The following is a 25651-nucleotide window of genomic DNA, read 5'->3' as shown; positions in this document are numbered from 1 at the left end:
GTGTTACAGTTACTTGTATAATAACAAGATGAAATATGAGAAGCTGGAAAGCGTGGAAAAAGGAAAGATTAATAGTTGTAACGAGGAGTTAGTTGATATCCGAAAACACCGATACCGTGCAAATAAATACAGCATCGTTTAAGAAAGGTAATTCACATACAACTGTTTATTGAGACATGTAGAATACATCTGGTCATACACAAAAATCTTTGACACTTTAAATCAAGCTCCTAGCCCGAAAAAAAGGAACCGTTTCAACATCGTTTTTAAATTCATCGATAATTATTATGTTCAACTACGTCACACTAAAATTATGGGCAACTTTTAAAATTGCGGGAATTAAAAAAAGCAAAGCAATTGGAAGATGAATAATTAAAAAAAAAAAAAAAGAGAATTAATAATCTGAAAACGCAATTACTAACGATAGAAGAATTTGGTCGTAAGAAATTTGTAAGAAACTTTTTTTTCTTTTTTATAGCCATGGAGCTGACATGTGGCATGTGGCGCGAGAAACATAAACCGTTTATATTCGTGTGAATAGTGTTACGTATTTCGTTATTTTTTTTTTTAAACATTTTTTCTTTCATTTTCTTTTCGTACACAATTGTTCATATTTTTTTATCCTTTTTTTTTTGTTTTATGTGTTTGCTTGTTTTGTTTGTTTATCGTTTGTTATTTGTTTTCCTCATTAGTGCTATATAACATCACGTCACAAAATGCATATTCGCAGGAATATAATATATAATATATTTTATATATAATTAAAAAACACATCTTTGGGCCGTTATTAACATAAATTGAGCGACCCAAAAATCACACAACATCCGCTTGACACGGGCCAACCAAAAAAGAGTCAAGTTCCCAAGGATGTGTGCCGCGAATTAGGTCAATGACCGGGTAAAAGGGCGCGCGTGGCTACTGCATTGTCAGCCACAGTGGTGCATTTTATCCTAAATGCGACCGATAACCCCCCAGGCACCCCAGCTGCCACACACCGGTCAAAGTATAAAATAGCGCAAAGAGGGTAAATGATATAATTGTTGGGGCACCTTAAGGCTGGGGTAGGGCCAATATCGTAACGCTAGTACCTAGATCAGTCTAAAGTCTCGTCACCGTGAACTGCCTCTGCTTTTGCCAGGTTATGCTTCCTTGCCCCCGCAAGCTGAATTTGTTTCCTTTTTTTCCCTCTTTCTTTCTCTCTTTCTTTCTTTCTTTCTTTCTTTCGTTCGTCCGTTCTTTCTTTCTTTCTTTCTTTCTCGCTTGCATCTTTGTTTCCTACCTGCCTGCCTGCCTGCTTCGTATATATGTATATAATCTTCCTTTACTACAAATTTCGAAGGAAAACCAGAATTTATATTGAAATGTTATTGTGTTACAAAAATCCACTCAGTATAATTAGCAATATTATCCTTATCGTATCGTTAATATTAATATTATTATATCCTCGATAGTATGATTTTATAAATAGGACATGTGTAGGTAAGTAGAATAGGTAGGTATAAAATATGGTAAGTGAATAATGAAGAGTTTATAGGAGATGAGGAGAAGGGGGAGGAGGAGGAGGAGGAGGAGGACTAAAGGAATAAAAGGCAATAATATTTAACCAGTACAGGTAAAATATCGGTTTCTGTTTTTTTCTTTTTTCAACTGCTGGCTCCTTTTTTTCTATCTTCCTTTTGCTTTCATTCGCTTCAATCCCTTTTCTTCCCTTCCATCCAACCATCCTTGCCATCATCCTCCCTCTCACTCGCTCTCTCTCTTTCTCTCCCTCTCACCCGATCGATCACTTTCACTCTTAAATTCGATTTCTTCTATTTCTCCCGCTCACACTCCCGGTTGCTTCTTTCCGTTAGACAATGACCGCATGACTGGGGACAGGAAGTAAAAGTAAGGGGCCTTCGATCTTTATGTTACAGTTATCATATCATCGCTATTAGTATCGATGGCAAAGAAATATGAAGTTTAAGTAAAAAGCGAATAATAATAATAATAATGTAACAAAATGCTCATCGATGCGATAAGTTTTCAACTAATCGATCGCTTTCAAAGCTATTCGTTCTTGAAAATCGATTGTTTCAAAACTCAGTGGACAGAATTCGTGTTTTCTTTTTTTTTTTTTGTTTTTCATTTTTCTTACGTATTGAAATTTCTATCGCTTCCATATGAAACTGCATTTTTCTGGTATCTACTTGTACATGTGTATGTGTGTTTATGTACGTTGGTTCTTTTTTTTTTTCATATGTATGTAATATTCAAACAGAGCCGATGTATGTGCTGATTCGTTTTCTCATGCTACACGATAGAACAATACGGTGATATGCAGTCGCTTCGTTACAAACGAATTTTAATGTTTCTCATTAATTGTTCAACTTTCTACCTTTTTCATCGTAATAAGTTTGGGGGGTTTGCGTGTAAAATGGTATCAAGCTTCTGCTTATATTTCCTTTTCAAATATTCTCCAGAACAGGGGGGTGTCTGGGCTCCAGGGACAGGGACCAACTATAAGCCCGCACTTACAACTCTTACTAATTAACTAACAGGCTAACAATAACAACGAGTCAACACTCAAAATGTGTGCTGTATGCGTTCATGCATTTGTAAACGTTGCGTTTACTTTACACATCCTAAATCAATCCGTGACTATCATTATCAAATTTCAGTAGTCAGTCGTTATCTAAAAAGATTTGCGCGAGCGCGCATTAGCGTTGCACGAATCACGCGATGAAACGTAACATAAAAATTTTGAAAGTAAAATTTTAAGATTTAAAAAGAAAAAAAGGAAAACGAAACATATAAGCTATGCTTTTTTTTTCTATTCATCCCGTACACTCGTTTGTATGTATTCAACGGTTCTTTGTTTCGTTCTCAGATTTAAAAAAAAAAAAGAAAAGGAAAAGAAAAGAAAGAAAAAAAGAACACGAAGAAGCAAAGAAACAACAAACATCATTTAAAATTTCGACTAATTTCCGCTCTTGTAACACTACCACCGAAAAAAAAGAAAAAAAAAAAACAAATATTACACATATGCGCGGTACTTAACAAACAATTTTGTCTCGATTAAAGTTTCGTTCTTCCGTCTGACGCGTTATTTCGTAATTATAACCGATCGAATGCGATAAATGTCTGCAGAACCGTTGATTCCTAAACCTTTCAGTTCCTACTTCCATAAAACCCGCCTGACCCTTAATAATAATAATAGTTTCACTGACTGTACACATTATAGACCAACAATAGAAGGTCTAGCGGCGCTTGGCGCGCTCCACGCATACACGACACACCGTACATTCGCGCACGGCCGCGTGTACGCATGCGCGTATGCGTGCGCAAGTATGCGCACGCGCAGCATAAAACGTACACGCGCAGTTCCACCTTCCTCAACCTTACAAAAATTATTCAAATTTATCACTATATCGATACTTGCAATATCTCATTCACGCGTCACAACTCTATCGCAACATCCTACTACCGCCATTCATTCTTCCTTAACTTTCTTGCATCGCCTTTCTTTCCCGTATCGTCTGCCGTCGTCCACCGTCGTCCACTTCCATTATATCATTACACTAAATTCCCTGGTTACTCGAGTTCTTTCGTCTATACTTTTATCTTAAACTTTACTATCGATTCCTTTTCTCTTCCTTCGATCGCTATCCTTTACGCTCACACACACACGCACACACACGCGTTCTCTTACACACGTATACTTGCAACACTGAACCGCAGCAATAATAAAATCGCAGGCTTCACTGATTTCTCTTAATTAGTACAAGCCATCACAATCCTAACGTCAACATCGCTGATCTTCGTGTATCACTTGGCAGTAAACAATGTGACAATGTAGTAGTACTTAAAAATTAATATACATATATGCATTCATATATACGCGGACATGCATCCGTACAACGTCCGACATACATCCATACGTACCATACATGCTCGCATGTACTCTCAGAGGCGTACATACACAGGATCATACGAGGCTGTATATGCGTTTGCCTATCCGCGTATGCGATATATACATTATATGTAATGTTCATACATACGATGTATATAAAACATTCACGTATATAGACAGAACGCACACATCCCACATTCACACGCATATATATGCATACATATACGTATATGTATAATAACATTAATAATAATAATAATTATTATTATAATTATAATAATAATAATAGCAATAATAATAATAATAATAATAATAGTAGTACGGGGTGGGTTGTTGGGTGGTCACTCCGATGTAATAATTAGTCCCAGTGGCACATCACTGTATACATAATCACAACAATAGCGGGCGATGGTGGTGACGCCGAGCGCACGACGCTTTACGCATATTTTTTTTTTTTCCTACTTGTCTTGTCCATCCGATGACTGAATACGTACGAAAACATGTACAATTACCAGATCGATATAATAAATAGCATATATATATATATAAGTGGATTATATCCTCCTTCGTTTCAAATCTTTCTCTACCGTAATCATTTCTTCTATCGCTTATTATGCGCTCCTCGCTCTTCTTTCACAATTATATTACCTTTTTTTTTATATATATATGTATATATATATATATATATATATAATTTTTTTAAGTTTAGTTCAGTTGGTTTTCCGTTGCTTTTTATCGCTTTTCTCATAGTTTATCCGTCATTTGTTTGTTTGTTCGTTCGTTCGTTCGTGCGTGCGTGCGTGCGTGTTTACGTACGTGCGTGCGTGTTCACTCACAAACTTGCAGAAGTTAGCTCCACGATTGGTAAGAGTCTTGATACCACTCGTGGTCGTCACTGGAAATACCGCCGAGCGTAGCGGTCCTGCCTCCAAATCCAATGTCACCGCCGCCACCACCACCACTGCCACCATTCACACTCGCCAATCCGTACGCATTGCCCAGTGGTTGCTGAGCGAGGGGTTGGTTTCCCCAGTTGCTCTGGAAGCGACGCTTAGATTCCCCCTGGTTCTGGTGACCCCCGTCAAATTTTCGTTTACCTGCTGTACAAAAGAAGCAAACAAAACCTCCGTCACAATTGCTATCCGGGAGATAATCGTCAGAATAATCGCTTTCTCCTCTACTGCCAAAATCACCGGAATATCTTTTCTTCCATCGCCACCGTTTACTTGCGACCGAATCGTTCACCGAGCGAAATCACGTTACCTGCACAACCGTCTGTCTCGATAATTCGTGTCGAACGAAAAGCGGATAACGAATCGATAAACGCGACACCGTATCGCGAAAGGAACGTTAAGAAGATTGATAATATCGTCTCGAAAGAAAGAACCGAATCGTTAGAGGAATCGATACAAAATAGAAAAGTACAAGGATGGACTAGAATAAGTATCCACCTTAATGGAAAGAAAGATTCATTCTCGTACATTGTAACGATTCAACTTATTACGAGAAACGCGAAAGGAGAAACGAGAATACGACATCAAAGTACTTGAATCCACTATAGATCGATCAGACGAGTCAGAGATTCCGGTAGATGAGAATTGGCTAATCGATTACAAACACCTATCGACGTTGCAGTACGTGTGATCGAATAATCTAATTATCGCCGAGAAACGAAATTGACAGTTTTAATGGAATAGATCAAGCGTTAACACTCTACCAAGTAAAATACGACGTCAGAAGCACACCAGGTAGAGATATTAAGTAGAGATAGCATTGCTACAACTGCCGACGCGTAATAGAAAATTTGCCAAATAGGATGCCCGAATGAAAACAAGGAGAAAATAGAAAGAAGATGGAAAGAATTAATATTGAAAACGAATAAGAACATCTACGTCTCGGTGTGGTAAAGCGAATAACGCGAAAGTACGATGATACTAAGAGAGAAAGTATATATAGAAAAAGTGAAAGAAACGAGAATCGTGCGAAAGCGAACGGTGGTAAGACAAAGCAAAACGGTGGTAATAATAATAATAATAGTGGTAGTTATATTAATAATAATATATAAAAAAATGTTTGATTTATTGTGGAGATACAGACCATCCTCACCTGGTAAACTTCCCTTGGCGCGGACCCCCCCACGAGCGGACAGCCGCTGGACCCCACGGGCCCCTGAAGTTGCGGGGTTGCGTCCCCCCCTGACTGGCCCACGGACTTGCGGGCCACCGATTCGGCCACGCGGGACTACTCCACGACCACGTCCAGCCTGGCCAAATAACACACACCCAATCGTTACCTTTTCTGATAATTATTACATTCCTACCGCCGTTTACGCGTGTCTAACTTTTTCTTTTCTTTTTTTCTTTTTCTTTAAATCATGCTTTTTTTTAATCGTGTTCTTGTCAACAGCCCTCCGCTTACTTTCTATATCGCGATACATTACTATCGTTTGCTAACGTATCACCTATCGATAAATAAACCCTAATTGTAACATGAATGTTATATCAATGGCAAACGTTCCGTTCGTAAATATATACAGAACCGAACCTTTGTAACCTTCCGAACTTAATGTGTATATATATATATATATATACATTTTATATTCATTATAAATAAATGAATTAATTATTATATATATATATATTCATACATGTGTAGAAATGGTATGTGTATTTGTGGAAGAGTACATTATACGACATACGTACCTCCGTACGTATGTACACGTATGAACTATGTGCAGCAATATACGTACGTGCATAAATGCAAAAAACATACACGTACACAAAACACATTGCACGCGTTATTCGGTACATCGATAAGCACAGACATCATTTTTTTTTATGGAAAGAAAACTAAGAGAAAACTTTCGTTACTCACCTGATTTACTTCGGTTACTTAAACGTAACAACAGGAATAAACTCCTGCCGCTGAAATTGACCAAAAGCATCGCTGTACTTCTGCACTAACGATAAGTGTGATTAAGAGAATCGTTTTTATCGATACACAGTTAAAAGCTTACCGAAACAATTCTTCGATACTCGTCGATGTACGTATATACGTGTTGCACTTATGCACCTATGTACGTATATTATGTATTATGTATGTAGATATATATATATATATTTATACTATTTCTTGTTATGTATGTATATTGTATACGTATGATTAGAAGGAACAGGATAGGCAAACGGATGATACGTATTGTACGAGGAAATGAAAATAAAGGGAATAGTAAACGGAAGGGGTAATGTTTCGTGTAAGTGCGTGCGGGCGTGCGTGTATACGTGTCGATATGTATACACATATGTGCGTTTATAAGTATGAAAGAAAGATCAGTGCAACAGAAGGAATTACCTAAAACCAAATTTTACTAATCACGTTTTGTTTGCTTGTCCTTTTTCTCTTTTTTTTTACAGTCAGCAAAAGTATTAGCAGAATTACCCAATATATAGTTAAAGCGGAAAGCGAATTGTATTGGGATGGCGAAGGAACATTTTTAAGCGACACAACCTACTGCACTTTCAGCTAGAAAAAAAAAAATTAAATAAATTCAACAAGTCAAAATTTCAAATATAAGCGGCGCAACATTACAGCAGGATATATTAAAGCATAAGCGGTATTTTACACACCTAAGCAAGCAACAGTCGCCAAAATCTTTAGCAATATATACTACATAATGACCAGTAGGAACTAGCAGATCGTTGCTCTTTCCTTATGTCAGTTCTCCGTTACCACATCATATAGTAAATTTACATAATGAGACACGTTTCGGTATGGAAATATTATGGACAGAGGTGACATAAATCGTCACCATATTATGTTTGCCGTTTTTAACAACAACCTAGGCAACTCTTCTCTATACCAGTATGTTTTCTCGAAACAGCCACGATTAACTTTCCTTCCTGCAATTGTAAACCTATGTAATACTAAATCGAAACTGAAAGTGTATTTGTTAACTCAGGAATCTATCGCAAGATCTAATCTATCTAAGTCATCCGTCCATCCATCCATTCATTCATCTATTCATTCGTTCAACCATCTATCCATTTGAAAATCCACCTGCCAACCTACCTTCTCAAGTTGTTGTAATATTCTCAAATTAACAGAATACGCATAATAACGTATTCAATTTTCACTTAATAAGAAACAAACGAATTGTCGTGAAAATCAACGTAACTACTTTACATATAATTTCACAATAGAAATAACACATATGACAATATCTAGCGTAACAAATGATAACCAGAAACGTTAACCAAAATATGATTAAAAGACCATCGACACAAACGATACTCGTTTACAACTGATTCTCAACTAAAGAACCAGCTTAGCACATACAACGAACGAATGCAAAACGTTCTAACAACTACGACCAAAGCGATGCATATCGAGAGCAATACGTCGATCGAAATAAAATTATTTCAACGGGTTATCTACTTCTCATAATAACGAATAATAAGATGTATAAAAATAAGAAGTACAAAACGATGACAAATGCGTTCAACCGGAAACAATCACGTTAGACGAATTCGACTCGGAAACAACGGCATCTCGATTCTTCCAAACATATACAAGCATTAACAGAATATCAAGAGAGGACAATATTAACATCCACACATTCCTGTGCGTTAATAATAGTAAAAGTAGGAAATGAAACGACAGTCGCAATCAACCGATCGAATAATCGATCTATCCACTCGTACAAAAATCGATCAATCAATCAGTTAATCAATAAACTGATCAATTCATTCACCCATACATTCACCCGTTTACCTGTTTTCTTTTTACCTATCTACCTATTTACCTATCTACCTATCTACCTACCTACAGGCGCGCGTCTATACGTCTATCATATATTTATTTATCCATACATTGGACCATCAATTAAATCATCGATTAGTTAGTTTATCAAACTAACGTTATTATCAAATGCGCAAAAGGTCCAATATCCTCTTACGATATCTGAATAATTCTGCAACTTAAGATATATACATATATATCTGTATCATATCCGAGCCACGAGACGTACGTCGCTCTGAGAAAGATAACAGAAATTTCAAACATGCCGCAATTGCTTTTTACGTTTTCATAATGTACGTTATGTACTCATAAATGTGTACACGTATACGCATACATATACGTATATATACATAGATACGTACATAGAAATATCATGTACACCAACATATGTATATACTTGGCGGAATACTGTGAGGTACGTTTACGCATTGGCCGAGGTATGGGCAGGTGATCTGCAAAGTAATTCTCGTTCAAATTGGAAACTACCCAATGGATGTTTTCAAAGTCAATCGATCCATCGATATCATCTATATTCAATAATTCATTTATCATCCTCGTGCTACAGGTGTTTCAATGACCTCACTATCTTACTTCCACCCAGTATGTGCATATACGCGTGTATATATATATATACCAGGTACATAAAAAAACGCACACACAATAGGATATTCTCTATTGATACTTTCAGCCTACAACTTCGTTATTCTCCAAATGACCAACAACTATGATGGGTAAATGGTAGGAAAAGACCTACAGTACCATAAATGCGTAACCTTATTTTGTTTTTCTTGTTGGAAAAAGGGAGAAAACGGGGGAGAGAGAGAGAGTTGAAAACCCCGTTTTAATCTTCTATCGTCCCTCCGAATTACGTTAATATCCGCTTCGCTGTTATATTTTTGGTATTTTTTGTTTTGTTTTCCGACTTTTCCATTTCTCTCTTATTTTCGAATGTTCTAATAGCTTTTCCCGGCTGTATTTTCATTGAAAAAAATTTAGAATGGGTCTACCATGGCTCAGATATGATTAGCAAGTAATTTGAAAGTGGCAATGTGTTCGGTTTCACGGGATACCGTTAGTGTAAGCGATGGAATTAGTGAAACATATACACCACATAATACATTGGGGTTTTTCAATACGGTACACACGTAACTTCTAATTCTCCTTCTTACTTTCCCTCTTTCTTTCTTTCTTTAGTTCGATCGTTCATCAACACATTTATTCTAAGAAAATATCCACGTATTCCACACAGAGTAGTGATCATACATACGAACAGAAATACTTTTATCTGAATAAGTTTTATCTTTTCTTTTGTGTGTGTGTAAACACGATTAATTTCATTTCAGTAGTTCAAAAATTTTTTATTGAATTTCTTATTGTTTTACGAGTGGTGCAGGGGGAGGAAGGACTCATGTACAACTAATAATGTAATTGAGAGTCTGCTTTAGGCCTGAGCCTGGATGTAAACGATGAATAGAAAAAAAAAAAAAAAAAAATGGAAGAACATTAAAGCAATTACTCGCGCATCTACGCAAACATTTCAGGCACGTATTCGTCCAGATATACGCATTCGTGACAGGTAGTAGCACACGTGTCGTAAATGTTAAGATAGCAGCTCGCGTGAAATGATAATAACGTATGTAGCGAAGCACGCTTCTAAATTATTATGTACACATATATACCTGAACGTCTTAGTTTGATTAGCAGTTAATCAAAAAAAATTAATGCACACCCTTATTAAACGATTTGGAGAAAAAAAAAAATAATAAGAACAATAAAAGAAAAGAGAAGAAAATATGGGTAGGTTTTATTTTTTTTTTTTTTTTTTGGAAAATCTAGAAGTGGATCGTACGACAAAACTCGGGAACATTCCACGAACACTGTGCCACAGTCAAATTACTGCTAATGTGTGTATACATGTATATACATACATGTATACGCATGTATGGCGCGTACGTACGTACATACATACATACATATATATATGTATACGCATATACAGCACATACGCATACATACACAAATATTTATTTAAGAATTAAAAAAAAAAAAATTTGAAAAAAAAGGGAAGAAATTAATAATAATATTTGAAGAACGGAAACGACTTTTTTTTAGAACCATTAAAAAAGGCGACCCACCGGTTGAGGCTGCCTGCCTCTCCCTCTGGCAGGTGGCGGAGGCGGCGCGTAATCGAAATAGTAATCTTCGTATCGATAATAGTCATCGTAATATGGATCACTGTAGCCACCTCGATAATCCCCATAACCGTAATAGTCGTAATCATAATCTATAAAAACACACATTACAAATAGACCCAAATTTAGCCACGATATATCCAATTGACAACTTATTCAAAACTAATACTTGTGTTTTCATTTTTTTTTTTTGGTTTTTTTTTGTTTTGTTTTGTTCTTGTTTTCTGTTTTTGCAATAAGAAAAGGCATGCCGGGAAAAGATGGTTTTGAAAAATCCAATGAAAGGAAATCAACAAAAAAGAAAAAGAAAATAAAGAGCAAAAAATGTAGGTACGTATTTCAATTATGCTGTGATTTTTACCTCGCAATCATATATGTAGGTACTAATAAAAACAGTTTAATTGAAATCATTATGAAAAAAAAAAAAATAGGAGATTAGTAGATTTTGAACATGTAATTATACGATACTGCGAAGAAAAATCTGTGTAAATTACCCTACCACCATCACGTATCCTGATTTTATTTAACCCTACGCTTCGTCTGGATCATTGAAAACTTTGGAACTTTTCAATCGATGTTCTTCGGTTTTTAAATTTTTCGCGATATTTGCGCTACTTATGAAAAAACATAACATTGCATCCACAGATTCACACCAGAAATTCGATCAGCTGACCGATATAATAATAATAATACATTACTTTTGATACGTATACGAGTGTTCGCGGAATGATTAAGCTGTTCGTCAAAATTTTGTACAATTCACATTTCACCTTTATGCACAATTTTCGATGATCCGTCAGCGTATTTTGCACAATGGGTATGTTGTATTTTTAAAATAGGAAAGAAAGTACAAATTGTCTACTAATAAATCATACGCTTTACTACGTGTTCCACTCTTAATTCAATTCGCATCTTACCTATTTCCATGAGAGCTGAAATCAAATTGTATGAATTTATGATGCATACAAAATCAACAAAGTACACACGCTTACGTAAAACGGAATAGAACAAACAACATAAAAAAATGAAGAGAGAAAAGGAGGAAAAAAAAATATCCTCTTCGTGGGCAACGCGTGTGCGATTACACACTGCCACGAACTAAATTCTCATTTTTGGGCACCAATAGTACATAAATACAAAACAAACAGTACGCATGCAATTATTCATTGTGATAAAAAATAAGTTTATATATATATATATATGTAAAAGAAAAAAGGTGTCACAGGAAGTGGTAGTGGTAAGGCAACAAGGTGCTCTTACTGTAATAACGCTAGGTCATAATGTTACATACATATGCATAATCCTGCATATGTATGAAAATACAGGAGAATTTTTGTTTTTCTTAATTCATACTTTCACAAACTTGCTGTACTTTACTCGAAAATTAAATATAAGTTTATTACCAATAATAATAATTAAAATATTATTAAAATAATAAAGAAAGAAACGATTAATAAGTGAACACGCGATAATCATAGGCTCAGACCAAATTTAACTTGGCTCTATTGACACGTTAACAATGAATTAAAAAAAAAAAAGAGAAAAAAAGAAAAAGAAAAAGAGAAAGTATTCCATTATCCGAGCACTTTCTCACTACAACCTTCCGATATGACGCGAGATTCAATTTACAAAATCTATACCTGAAACGCTTCGTACCCGACTGTCTTCTTTTTTAAAAATCAGTATGAAATTTCCATCATATTTAGCTAATTTTCTTTTTTTTTTAAATCATCCTTTTCTTTCCTTTCCACAAACGAATTTATTAAGTTAATTTCTATACAAGTAATTTTTTATATGAGCCCAGAAACGACAATAAGGTCGAATAATGGAATCGTTTGGTTCTGATCAAGGTTTAGAAGAAAAGGATAATGACACTAACGTGACTGCAATATTAAAGGTATAAAGTTATTTTTAGATACACTTTACGACTTGTAAATAAAATTTCTCGTGTATACGTGTCATGCGCGTAAGCCAAGGTATGTAGTGAGATAGTGAAAAATCCCCATAAGCATGCGGGATATCTATGTCATATAACATTACCATAACGATATTCGTGTAAATGATCTATAAATGGTTTAATATTTACTTTAATCTGAAAAATGAAATATTAGTGTTTAAAATCTGGAATGAAATTTATACAAGTGCACGATAATCAAATCCTTCGATTGATGTATGTAATTGCCTCGTTCCGCGATCGATAAATTTGTGTTTTATTTTCATCGTTTCACGTTTAATCGAAACAAAAGTACGTATCTTAATAAATAAACTTGTAATTACGGGCATTTTAATCTAACGCGTCATCAATGAATTGCAAGTCAATGAAATTAACAAGAATATGATAACAAACAGAAAAAAGGAATAAAATACTGATCGAAGCGTATATGTTCAAAAGTTATGGTCTAAGCCTAAATATGAAGACAGCTGACTGTAATCGAAAACAGCGGGTTAATTTAATAGGAAAATAATACGCGTTTCATATCTGTAGATGTACCGTTAAAAACGTGAGTTTGTATTAAATGATTAAACGATTAAACAATTAAATGATTAAGTGATTAAATAATCAAATACAAATAAATAACATCCGTATATTATGTACGGATGGGCATAAGAAAACCAACGAACCGCGAAAAAGAAAACAAGCTGACCAATACTTACCATAATCACCTCGTCCCATCTGTCCTCGCATACCTGCACCAGTACCTCGAGGACCCTGACCAGGTCCTCGAATTGGCATCGGTCCTCCCATCATGCTCGGATGCGACGGGGAACCTCTGTAATAGAAAACTGTTGCTATAACGAACCAAACTATTGGCTACAGATCACTGGTATTAAGAGGGATAACTTCTAACAGGAAATGTAATTATCGCAACTCACCCGCTACGACCTTGTAACATTTGAAACATTCTTCGTTCTCTGGCACGAAGCATCTCCTCCTTTTTCTTTTTATCGGATGGTGGTTTCGCCAGAGATACTTCTATATGAGAGCCTCCGATCTCTTTTCCATTTAATTCGTTCATTGCCTGTAACATATGCTCGTGTAAACGCAGACGCACACGTACACCCACGCTGAGATTGTAATAACCGTTTAGTCTCATGAATGATCGCAAGAATACGTTTAGAAGATGCCAAAGCAACAAGAACCCCCCGATGTTCTTCCGTTTCCTCTCAAGTATCAAGCATCGCGACACGCTTATCTCTATACCTAACGGAATTATTCAATGTTCTTTCTATCAACGGTGGTTTACCACCTAATGCCCTATACACTGGCTAGGTTTCAACCCTTAAAAGTATTTTGTCGCTGCGTTCGTATGGTACGTGTGAGGTGACGAGACGTATCGTTTCGAAACTATCTAGCAAGAATCATGTACAAAGCTAGCGTCCGATAAGGGTTAATTGCACGTAATGTTAGTGCAACCGGTGATACGATATGTAAAGGGTTGATTAAGCAACGGGTTAACAGAGTACTCTAGGATAATACGATACTTTGGGAATTTTGGATATCAAACGAAAAAGACAGGTACCATTTACAGGTTTCTTACCTTAACAGCATTATCCCTTTCTTCGAAATGTACAAAAGCATAGTCTTTGATTTTTTTCACTCTTTCGATATTACCGTACTGTTCAAAACACTCTTTTAATTTCTCCTCCGAGCAATCTTGCGTCAAGTTCTTCACATATAACACACGTACCTGAAAAAGCATAGATAATTTAATTAAAAATTAAACATTCGATTGATCAGTTTCTCGAGATAAAATTGAAAGCTGAAAGACAGGAGGTGAAAGTGTTTTCGTTCAACTTGATTTTTGTCATTTACTTTGGACATTGTCTGTTCGTCAGGTTCCTCTTGAGGATCAGCCCAATCGACTATAATATCGCAGCCCCACACCTTGATTCGGCCAGTGCTCAGTCTTCGCTTCGCCAAAGAAGCAGCTTTGTGAGATTCATACTCTAAGAAGCAAAAGCCTCTGTTTTTCTTCTTATCGTCCGGCGAACTGTAGATAATCACCTCCGTCAGGCCAGCTATACAATGAACAATTAGACAAAACAGGATCAGTAATATTCGTCGTAACAATGAACCGAATACCGAATATATACATCTACGGAATAAGAAAGAATAAAGAAAAAAAAAAAAGAAGAGATAAATGACAACGAAAAAAAGACGCAAAACAAAAGAAAGGAGAGAAATAAAATTTGTCAAAATGTATCTTTATAAGTGTGCGTGCGTGCGCGTGCGTGCATATATGTATATACACACATACACACGTAAGTATAAGCAACTATATTGAGTGATACTAAAACGTAATGAAGTAAACGAACAAGAAAAATAAAAAATAAAAAAAAGAAAGAATTGTACATAATGCCAGCTAAATTTCACTTTCTTCCAACATGTTAATGTGTTTAGAAAATGTTTTTGATTATGATACGCTATTATGCTTGAAATAATGTAAGAGAGAGAAAGAGAGGTGAGGGAAGGACAAAAACAAGAAAAACTGAACACGTAGTAAAATCATTGTCTAACTTGTTGCTAATTCAACTACTTTATATGAAAATCGTCGATGTTGCATATGTGTTTTAATATTTTTCTCTAAGTAAACAACATTGATGATAATATTAAAATGTTAATTAAAACAACAAGAACAACAACAACAAAAAGGGGAAAGAAAAAGTAAAAAGTAACAAGGCTTTACTATGAAAATAATTTCATTCGAGTAGTATTCGAATATGCTTGTTTCGTATTTTTATACTGCAAATGTAGAAATTTTTGGATCTTTTCAATGAATCCAAAATGCATATACCAGAGGTCTTCACCCAGTTAAAAAAAAAAGGTGTTCAACCATGAAAGACAAAACACGAATCAACGACATATACATAAACGAAAAGTTGTCAAATTTCCCACCCCACAGTGGGTTTTTCGTTTTTCAAGTACTCGTCGTGTTGTAAGAAAAATTTATTCTTAAACCGTACAAGGTAAAACACACAACACTGTATCGTATATTTATATCTACGTGTGTATGCCTATGTTTCTCCTCCCTTCTACCCCAACACCTTTCTCTCCACCCTACCATTCGAATAAACACGCGTTCACTCGCAAAAATCTAGCAATAGCTGCTAATTTTCATTAACTTTTCAATGGATCCATGTAACATATACATACGTATATAATTAAGATGCAAATAAAAATATACGTATATATTGTTTCTTTTTCTTTCTTTCTTCCTTCCTTTCTTTCTTTCAAAGTGTAAAAATTCAATTTAAAACTAGCGTTAAACAATTGTTATTAATAAATATAAACCAAAGATGATAATATATCATCTTTCAAAGCATTCATCGTTGTCCTAAGTAATTGTAAGTGAACAATTTACATCTTGTTAAAATGATATATTAAAGAACATAAAAACATAGAGAAGAAAATATATAATTAATTTAAATAAAAAAATGTGGAAATTAAAATTGAGCGAAATAAAAAGGAAGAAAAGAAGAAAGTACAGAAAATGCACTGTAATATGCGAGGGTAAACTGAATATGAGAATGAAATGTTATTAAAAAAAGATTAATGATTCATGGTTTTCATTTGATAAAACAGTGCTGAATAAGTAATTCGTCGGTGAATTCCGTAATATTATTTCGATTCGTCACACTATGTCGAAGTATCTGCAAACTCTGTTTCAATGATAATGTTCATTACCCTGGCTTGCTGACACACGACAGCAAATACAAGAGGCTATCGTTATTATGGTACTCTCATGCTATTAGAATTGACATGCAGTGAGAAACGATTAAATTACAAGTACACAAAGGACCAATATACTGTTAAATTGTAGTTCGTTCGAACAAATATTACTCTATATGTACGACCGATAATACGATAACCAACCTGTTCTCACGATTAACAAAAAAAAAAGGCAAAAAAAAGAGAAACAAAAAACAAAATCAAACAATAAACAGATAAACAAATCGAATCGAATGAACGAACGAATGGATGAATGAATGAGTGAATGAATGACTGATTGAATGAATGAATGAATGAATGAATGAATGACTGATTGAATTAATTAATTAAATAATAAATAAATAAATAAATAAAAAGAAAAGACCATTAGCACAAACATTCAAACAATTACTTTTCTCTTATAATAACATACTTGGATTATCATTATTTTTCTTTTTTTTCCCTATAAAAAATAGTTCTCCTCTCCTTCCTCTCAGTTTAAAAGCCGGTTCATATGCCTATGTCTATGTCTATAACTATGACTATGACTATATATGTACGTGTATTCGTACACGCACGTGCGCACACGCAACACGTACACACACGCGTATCACAGAAATACAAGGCATTCGATAGCAATGAATTTCTGCCCGTAATATGTTCAGAAGGAAAAAAAACAAATAAAAAAAAAAAAAAGAAGAAGGAAAAAATATCGGTTCATCGTTCTACAGCAATCATTTACAATCAATTGCCGCGTTAATATTTAATGTTTCTATCTTTCTTTTCTTTTTCGTGAAACTTTTAACAACTCGACGATGAAATGTGCCAGTAACATTTCGTTTTTCATTCAACCCTTATCTCCTCTCTGAGTCCAGACTTTATTTATTACATGCAAGAATGCTATGCAAAACACACATAAAACATGTGAGAAATACCACTAACATTCGCTTAATTACTCCCCGATCGATCCTTGCCATTTTTTCGATAACAAATATCTGAGAAATTGACCAAGTTGACGGTAAAAAAAACTTAGTTATTGTGTATAGAGAGCAAAAAGCATCGTTCTATGGATATTTCATTGACACACCCGAAATACTTCTCTTTACGCGTGTACGATCAACGTTTCACTAATTTAAACTGAATATCAATGAATTCGAACAAGAAGCTTCTCTGCTAACGACACAGAATCTTATGGAATCACCAAGTTAGTAGAAAAATGTATTTGAAAGAGAGACGAACGCGTGAAACAGTTCTTTTTGGTAATGAAATAGTTAAAAAAGAAAAAAAAAAAGTGCTAGGAAATTATTAGAAAAAGAATATACAAAAATAGGTGGAAGGAGTGTTAAAATGTTGAACCTTAAAAAGAAAAAAAAGAACAAAAATATAGTTACAACAAGAAACAATACGAAACTATACGATACTATAATAAAATCGAGCAGTCTTTGATCGTGGAGTAAGAGTGTACGAGAATATTATGTATCTATTTGTCAAGCTATTTGTCTAAAGATCAATGAAACCATAAAAAATCGATGAGATCGTTATGCGAAATATCATTTACTTAAGGAAATGAAAGAAACTATCGTTGGGAGATTTCGTTGCGAGATTACGTGCGAAATGGTTTTGTGGATATGAAAAAGGTCTTGCACTGTGTATTGTATTATATATATATATATATCTATACCACTTCGAAAATAAATTTTCCTAATTGATAAACGATGCAAGAGGGCTAAGAGATTAACCCACCTGACACCTCTGCTTAATATGGAATTAAAAAAGGAAAAAAAAAAAACAATCAGCCGGTACGTATCGCTAAGAGATTAAGATTCTGGTTCCCACCATCTTTCCCATCGAACTTCCTTCGGTTACTGCTTGTTGCTGATTTAAGGACAATTGTCAACTTACGTGCGTGCTTTGTAAATTCTTCGAACAAGTCATCTCGGTCTCGATTCTTTGGAATATTTCCCACAAACAAGCGATGATTGTTATAAGATACGGTAACACCAATCTTTTTCCCTTTCCGAATCTCATAATCATTCAGCTGTAAGAATAATGTGGAAGGAGAGTGCCAATTAAGCTTGCCTTTTATAATTTCACCTGCTTATTGGCTGTCTGAACATGGGATTCGTGAAGCGACCTTCAGGGATGTTTGTATTGTACAAAGGAACAGGGCAAGCTATAGTTGTTGATGGATTATGGAAAATGAGAAGAAAAAAAAAAAAAAAAAAAAAGAGTAAATATACATAGTTAATGACTAGGTGGATGGATAGGTCAATAACTGATTGATTGATTGATTGGTTGGTTGGTTGGTTGATTAGGTGGATGGGTGATAGGTAGATGGATGGGAGTGCCTGTCCGTTTGTTAGCGAGCCAAACGCCCCAGCGGTCCACGCAGATCTCCCATACCCTCATGCTCGAGGCCCAGTCATGAATCGCGCGTATAGCGTATCGTTAAATATCGTAATCAGAGAATACGACAGTTTTTTCTCTTCTTTTTCTTTTGTTCGTTACATTATGTATTTTCACTACGTTCTACTTTTCTTTTGTTTTTTTGTTTTTTTTTATAGCGTTATTATGTTACTATGTAGCTTCCACATTTTCTCTTTCAGTCATTACGTCTCCTTTTTGCATAATCAATGGCAATAAAAGAAAACGTAATCGTTTTGCAAAATCGGTATACGATCGACCCATCGATCGACCGTAAAAAGATCGGGAGAATTCGGATGAAATTTGGCACGTGCGCGCGCGGTATTTATATACGTCTATTTGTATACGATGTGTGTATTCATGGTACGATATAATACGGTAAAATATTATATGATATGATGAAAATATTATTAAGAAGTACACGTGCATACGCGAATGTATGTATGTATGCAATAAAATATTAGAATTAACGTTGGATTGTAGTGACGATATATTAATGATACCAGTGGTAACTTGTGAATATGGTGACGATATTATGTATTATACGAGAATGTAACAGATGTGTGTGAAAACGACAGTGACAGTGGTGACGATTATTCCAGGTGACAATGGCAGTGGCAGTAAGAACGACAATGACAGTTGGTGAGAACTAAGAGAAAAGGAAATTGAAGGTAATAGGAAAGATTAAAAAAGAGAAATTGAGTTGGAAAAAAAGAAATTTGGGAATACAATGAATATAAAAGTGAAAAGCGAATAACTCATAACTCAACCTAAATATGTGAGGAAAAGAAGATTTGGACCAGAGAGGTGTTACTGTTCACTAATAAACCGAGAGGCAAGGAGACTGACCAGAACTGAAGGTGCTATAGGTAATCGCACATCGCACGATCGCACGCGCGATCGTTCATTTTGCTTTTTTTCCTTGAATAATTTTTCTCCATAAATTCCATACCATCTACAACCACTACTTAAAAGCTACCACTCTTAAATTACAAAAATACAGGTAAACAGGTAGGTATAGGTAGATAGGTAGGTACACACGCCTCGAATTCACTTTACCTGTTAATTTACCAAATTCCTCCAAGATCTCCTCTTTGCCTTTTGACTTTGGTATGTTCCCCACGAAAAGTCGTAGATTAGGAACGCTAATGTTTACTTTCAGATTCTTGCCGGGTTTTATTTCGTGATTATCGAGCTGTGGGATGAAGAAAACAGACACATGCCTAATATTGTTCCAATCAGATATTCCACATTGTATGTAATTGCAATAAACAGAATAAATTTAGGAAAAAATTTTTTTTCAAAATATGCAATTTAGTGAATCAGTTAACAAAGGCCTGGTTCCATAAAAGCGAGAAAGTGGCATGCGCTTTGTCGCTCGAGTCTTCACAATATAGGAAACCGGCGTTCACGTATCATGTGTTCCTGTAAACAAATTTTAAGCCTACCAATTTTCAAAATTTTGTTACAAAAATTGTCACTGTCCAATGAAAAGTCAACCAATTAGGTAAATATACCCCTAACCAATTAGACCACACGAGACTTTTATATATATATTTTTTTTTCTTTTTCTCTTTTTTTCACCGTCAATGTTTTGAAAGGTTCTCCACTCCCAATTTTGCCCACTGAGCAAAGAGGAGAGCTGGAAAAAGAAACTTATCCAGGGTATCATTAATGTATGTAGGTATGTAGGTATATATGTGTTGATGTATCTACGTATGTATAAATGGCTGTTTGTGTGTGTGAATAGGTGGGTGGGTGGGTAGGTGGTTGGTTGGTTGGTTGGCTGGGCGGGCAGGTGGATGTATATGTACATGTATATGTATAAGACAAATATGTGGATTGTTCCTAACTAGAGACATTGAATCTTAAATTATTTTTTATTATTAGTGAAACAATACTAAAACGATTGCGTTAAAGCTACCGAAACAAAAAATAGAATGATAATAAATAAATAAATAAATAATAATAATAATAATAAAGGAAAGTGAAAAGAAAACGCAAGTCACAACATAGAACAAGCCACATGGGAAGTATGAAAAAAGTGATTCGAAATGTTTAATGTAAAATAAAAATAAACAAAAAGGAAGACACTTAGTATCATAGAGCTGGATTCATAAAATTTACCGAATAAAATAATAAATATTAGAGATATAACATAGTATTTAGGAGGCTGAAAATTTCACTGCTGTTTGGTTTTAGTTAAGTATTATTATAATAGACAATCAAATTTTGGTAAACTAACTGTTTAAATAAAAGATGAGAGACGAAGGAAAAAAGTATTTAATAACAGATTTAAACATTTCGAAAGTCTACTTATTTTGGTAGCAATAACAATTTTGTAACATTTCTAAAAAATTTCATAAAAAAAAAAGAATGAAGGGATCTGACATGTTCATAACAATATATCAGAAACTAGGATAACAGAATGTATACGCTTCACAAACATGTACCTACATGATAATAAAGATATTGGAAAATGTCTACATACCTCTTTAACAGCTTGTTGTGCTGCTTCCCTATTAGTAAAAGTAATAAATGCATATCCCCTGTTGCAACCTGCCATTGGATCCATCATTAATCTCAAATCCCAAATTTTTCCACATTTTTCAAATAATGGAATCAATTCATCTTCGTACATATCTTTTGGAATTTTTCCACAGAACACCTTTCATAAAAACAGAAAGATGGTTAATGAAAGAATAAAATCGACGGTTAACGAAAACATCCTTGTAAATTACTACATTAAAAACAAAAGAAATATGTACTGTAGTGAGTCAAATAACAACATTTTATACTTTACCTCGCAACCAGTTCCTGGTGTTGGACCTTCCCAATTTGGAGGAGGTCCTCCATATTTTCTTTGCCCTGTTGTCACATCCAATGGATACCCAGTTCGTTCAAGAATCATCTAAAACATTATCGTTTGCTTCTGTACCTTTCACATAACTTAAATAACAATTTCACACATGTAGCAGTAAAAATGTTGAATTAACAAAATATAAGTTTACTTTTATTTTATCCTCGTCTGGTGCTTTTGGAGTCGTGCTGGTACCAGTACCTTGTCCACCTCGACTTTTTTGTCTGTACGTTTTCATTACACCGCAAAGATATGCAGATTTATTTGATACATGCTCTAAATTAGATTCAAGAAATTGTATGAGTACATTTAATGCACCCTCTACAGGAAATTCCTTTAACGCATCCAATGCTCTTGCATCCAGATCTACATGAGCTAACTTTCCTGTCTTATAAATTTCATCCAGTTTAGCAGCTACTTTTTCATCCAATCCATATTGAATTAATTTTGCATAGTCTTCTGTTCTTTCTACATATTCCATTTCCTCCTTAGATTGCTTCTCTTCCATTTTTATCTCTCCATTCCCTTCTGCCATAGCTGAAATAAATCATTTTAATTTAATATATAAATATAATACTTAAATTAAACAAAGAGAAGGAAATTGTATCAGAAATGAAACAATATACAATATTCTTAAGGCTTTGCTATTGGACCAATTTACAACTATACATGTAGATTACAAGCAATTTTATCTATATACAAAACCAATAATCTAATCCTAATAATTATATATATTAAGCAATAGTCCACTTAAAAGTCTTTGTGATGATCAGAATGTATCTGTTTATGTTTCTTGCGGTTAACCTTTTACTTTCAAACTATGCACCAATATGTATTTTGACAGCAACAGGTTAATGTAATATTTATAACACTCGTGAGAAATATCTTTTTGTTTCTATTTTATTCTAGTTAACTTTAAACAATAAAATATTATAACTATTCCATTAAAAACATTGACAAATTTAATATACTGAATATAAATTACAAGGCAGCAAAAACATTACTGACGGTCATCAAGTATTTTCAACTGCTTTTCTTTTTATTAAAAAAATATAAAACCGTCTTTATTTCATTTTAAAGTTTTCTTAATAATGCAGTTACCAATTCTTATGCAATTTTGTGATTTAATAAAGCCAGAATTTACTACAACTCTTTCAGCAAAAAAACTTTTACATTAAACACTGAACAGTAGATACTGTAAGAAAGAAATATGCAATTAACAAAGTCAAACACAAAAGAAAGAGAAAGCTATACAAAGAAGACAAAATGAAAAAAGAGAAATAATAAAAAGGAAAAAACGAAGAATAAGACGAATGATGAAAAACAGAAGACAAAATGAAGAAAAAAAGAAACAGAGAATTAAAATAATAAGAAACGATTTACAAGAAATCGAGATTTTTAAAAATATTTATCTACATAAATGTAATATATAAAAGAAAGAAGCAAGACACGTTCTCTACAGAAATCTGGACTTAAGCATTCCGTATGTAATACACAATCCGTGTAATTTCCCGCGTTAATGAATAGCTCACATGACATTTGAAATATCAGAAATCATGTAATAAATAAAAAAATAAAAGAATGATGAGCAGAAAGATTTTTATAAAACTCCGTCAACACATTACTAATGACATTTTGCATCGATTTCAAATATAAAATACAATAAAGAATATTATCACTGAACAATATATATCTAAAAATATGGTAACTTTATATTACTGCAATCGAAAAATTAAATTAATAAATTTAAATGTACAATCCTCTAATTAAACTTTCAGAAATGTGTAATTAAAATTTTATGCGTATAGCTTGCCGGCCGGCAATGGTGCTGCATCCATATTTCTTGAAGAATGCGATGCACTTCTACACTCGTCACAACATCAACATCTAACATACCAACCGACGAATTTTCACTCGCGCTTATTAATGTATTACCAAAAAAAAATACGATAATAAAATATATTCACAAAACTTGCAACAAGAAAAATTATATATACCTTAGAAAGTAGGTAAATGAACAGAATCCTCCTGCGAGGAAATGGCGACAGACGTCAACGTGATTGCAGACTACGGGGTTCACAAAACGACGCGCAAAGATACGCTCGAACCCAGCGACATGGCGAGTTAGCCATTTTCTTTTAAGACACATTCGCGAATTCTGATTGGTTCATGCAAAAAGCTTAAAGGAAAAAGTTGACCATGCAACATGCATTCATAAAATAACGAATCTCGTAATTGAATCGTGCATATAGCATATTACGTAAATTTTTTTTGTATGCAAATTTAAACTACTGCCGTCATAGTAACTTCTTTGTTTCTAATAATTACCAATTTTTGCAATTTATCTTTGACATGGCAATATCAACTTTAACAGATCACTTCAAGAACAAAATAGTGCATATACACACACATGTAGTACATTCTACGTAACGAACTTTCATATTGTTCTATTCAATTTTTGCACGTTTTATTAACGAAATTTAAAAAAAAATACCTATATTCCTTTTAACTATAAATTAAATAATTTGGTTTACTATTTCACGTGAACACCAATGTTACAAGATGAAGTATAAAAAATGAAAAGTCACACTGATTAACTGTTTTTTGTCCTTATTACTAAAATACGATAAACAGAAACACGACTATTTTATAACCTCGAACCTCACAAGGAAAAAACGTTGAATGTGATTCTAATGCAACCTATTCAGTTATAATACGCTGTTATTACCATAATTAGACATTATAACGATATTTCATGATTGATGTTCTCCTGTATATTGTAAAATTATTACACAGTACTACTTCCTCTACCATAATTAAAAATAGAAAAGTTAAATATATAGCTTTTAGAAACATTAAACGGTTGGTGACCAAATACAATAACCTCTCACATAAGACAACGTTACAAAATATACATAAATGTGAGTATAAGTACATGTTTAAGATGAAAAAATAAACTTTCATTGATATTGCAAGAATACGATGTGTACAATTAAACAATATAAAAATGTTGTACCTGTATGAAATTTGAAATCTTCACAGTATTAATTTTAAACAAATTGTAAAACGAAGCACTAGATACGGCACAAAACAGTCACAAGCTTTTAACTGATACAAAATTCATATTAGAGATAGAATCAATGTTAATACGAGTACGAGAACTTGCGTTTATTTCGCTTCACTTTCGCGTTGTATTCCACTGTGTTTTAATATGTGTTACAAATTATAAACACTTTATTGTATTAACTGAAATGTAATGAGTGAATTTAGTCTTGTAGGCACTTGCAAAGTTCCAATAATATTGCAATGATAGTGACGATAAGTGGAGTAAGCCCGGGCGCAGCGTTTTGATATCGTGTAGTGCCTACATAGCCGTAATGCATAAATTGGACTGTCTCGTTGAAAGAACGATGCAGTGGTGCAAGCCTCACAAAACCAAACCAGTTTTCTCGCTTGCTTGCTTGCTTGCTAGTTGCGCCCCAATCCAATCCGATTCAACCGCTTACCTCTCTTCGCGGTATATGCGAGCCCCGCCTTATTCAGGTTCGTCCCAACTTTTCTTCGGCCTCGTAGTATATCTTTCGAAATTCACATAATTTTTTTTTTTGCAATAAAACGTGCAGTTTACTTCGTTTAGTTTTAATCGTGTTATTTACAATTTATATCTTTACGTTGTATTGCTTTCAAGATTTGACAAAACAACGACTATATTTTAATAATTAACACAGGTATTACTCATCGTTGGACATGTGTATGTAAATACTTATGTATGCATA

The 25651-nt window shown here is 34.2% G+C and overlaps 1 protein-coding gene across 13 annotated transcripts; it reads right to left on the bottom strand.

The window, feature by feature from the left end:
* Window positions 1–137: 137 nt before the first annotated feature.
* Window positions 138–25277, bottom strand: LOC114871930 (heterogeneous nuclear ribonucleoprotein R). Of its 13 annotated transcripts, none has more exons than XM_029178573.2 (12): window positions 24892–25277; window positions 22027–22412; window positions 21819–21926; window positions 21507–21683; window positions 20075–20210; window positions 14696–14901; window positions 14421–14570; window positions 13756–13901; window positions 13537–13652; window positions 10825–10973; window positions 5990–6155; window positions 138–4989 (listed from the first exon to the last, which is right to left on the bottom strand). In XM_029178573.2, the coding sequence occupies exons 2-12, from the start codon at window positions 22408–22410 to the stop codon at window positions 4742–4744; spliced, it is 1986 nt and encodes a 661-aa protein (XP_029034406.1). In that variant the 5' UTR covers window positions 22411–22412; window positions 24892–25277; the 3' UTR covers window positions 138–4741. The 13 variants fall into 13 exon arrangements, 11 of the variants coding, with proteins under 11 accessions (XP_029034406.1, XP_029034417.1, XP_029034427.1 ...); XM_029178584.2 differs by having other exon boundaries at window positions 138–4992; window positions 5999–6155; XM_029178594.2 differs by having other exon boundaries at window positions 5999–6155.
* Between the last annotated feature and the right edge of the window lie 374 nt (window positions 25278–25651).

Source organism: Osmia bicornis, chromosome 3, assembly GCF_907164935.1.
Source record: "Osmia bicornis bicornis chromosome 3, iOsmBic2.1, whole genome shotgun sequence".
Lineage (NCBI taxonomy): Eukaryota > Metazoa > Arthropoda > Insecta > Hymenoptera > Megachilidae > Osmia > Osmia bicornis.
The sequence above is the reverse complement of the archived record's forward strand: the minus strand, read 5'-3'. Positions and strand labels throughout refer to the sequence as shown.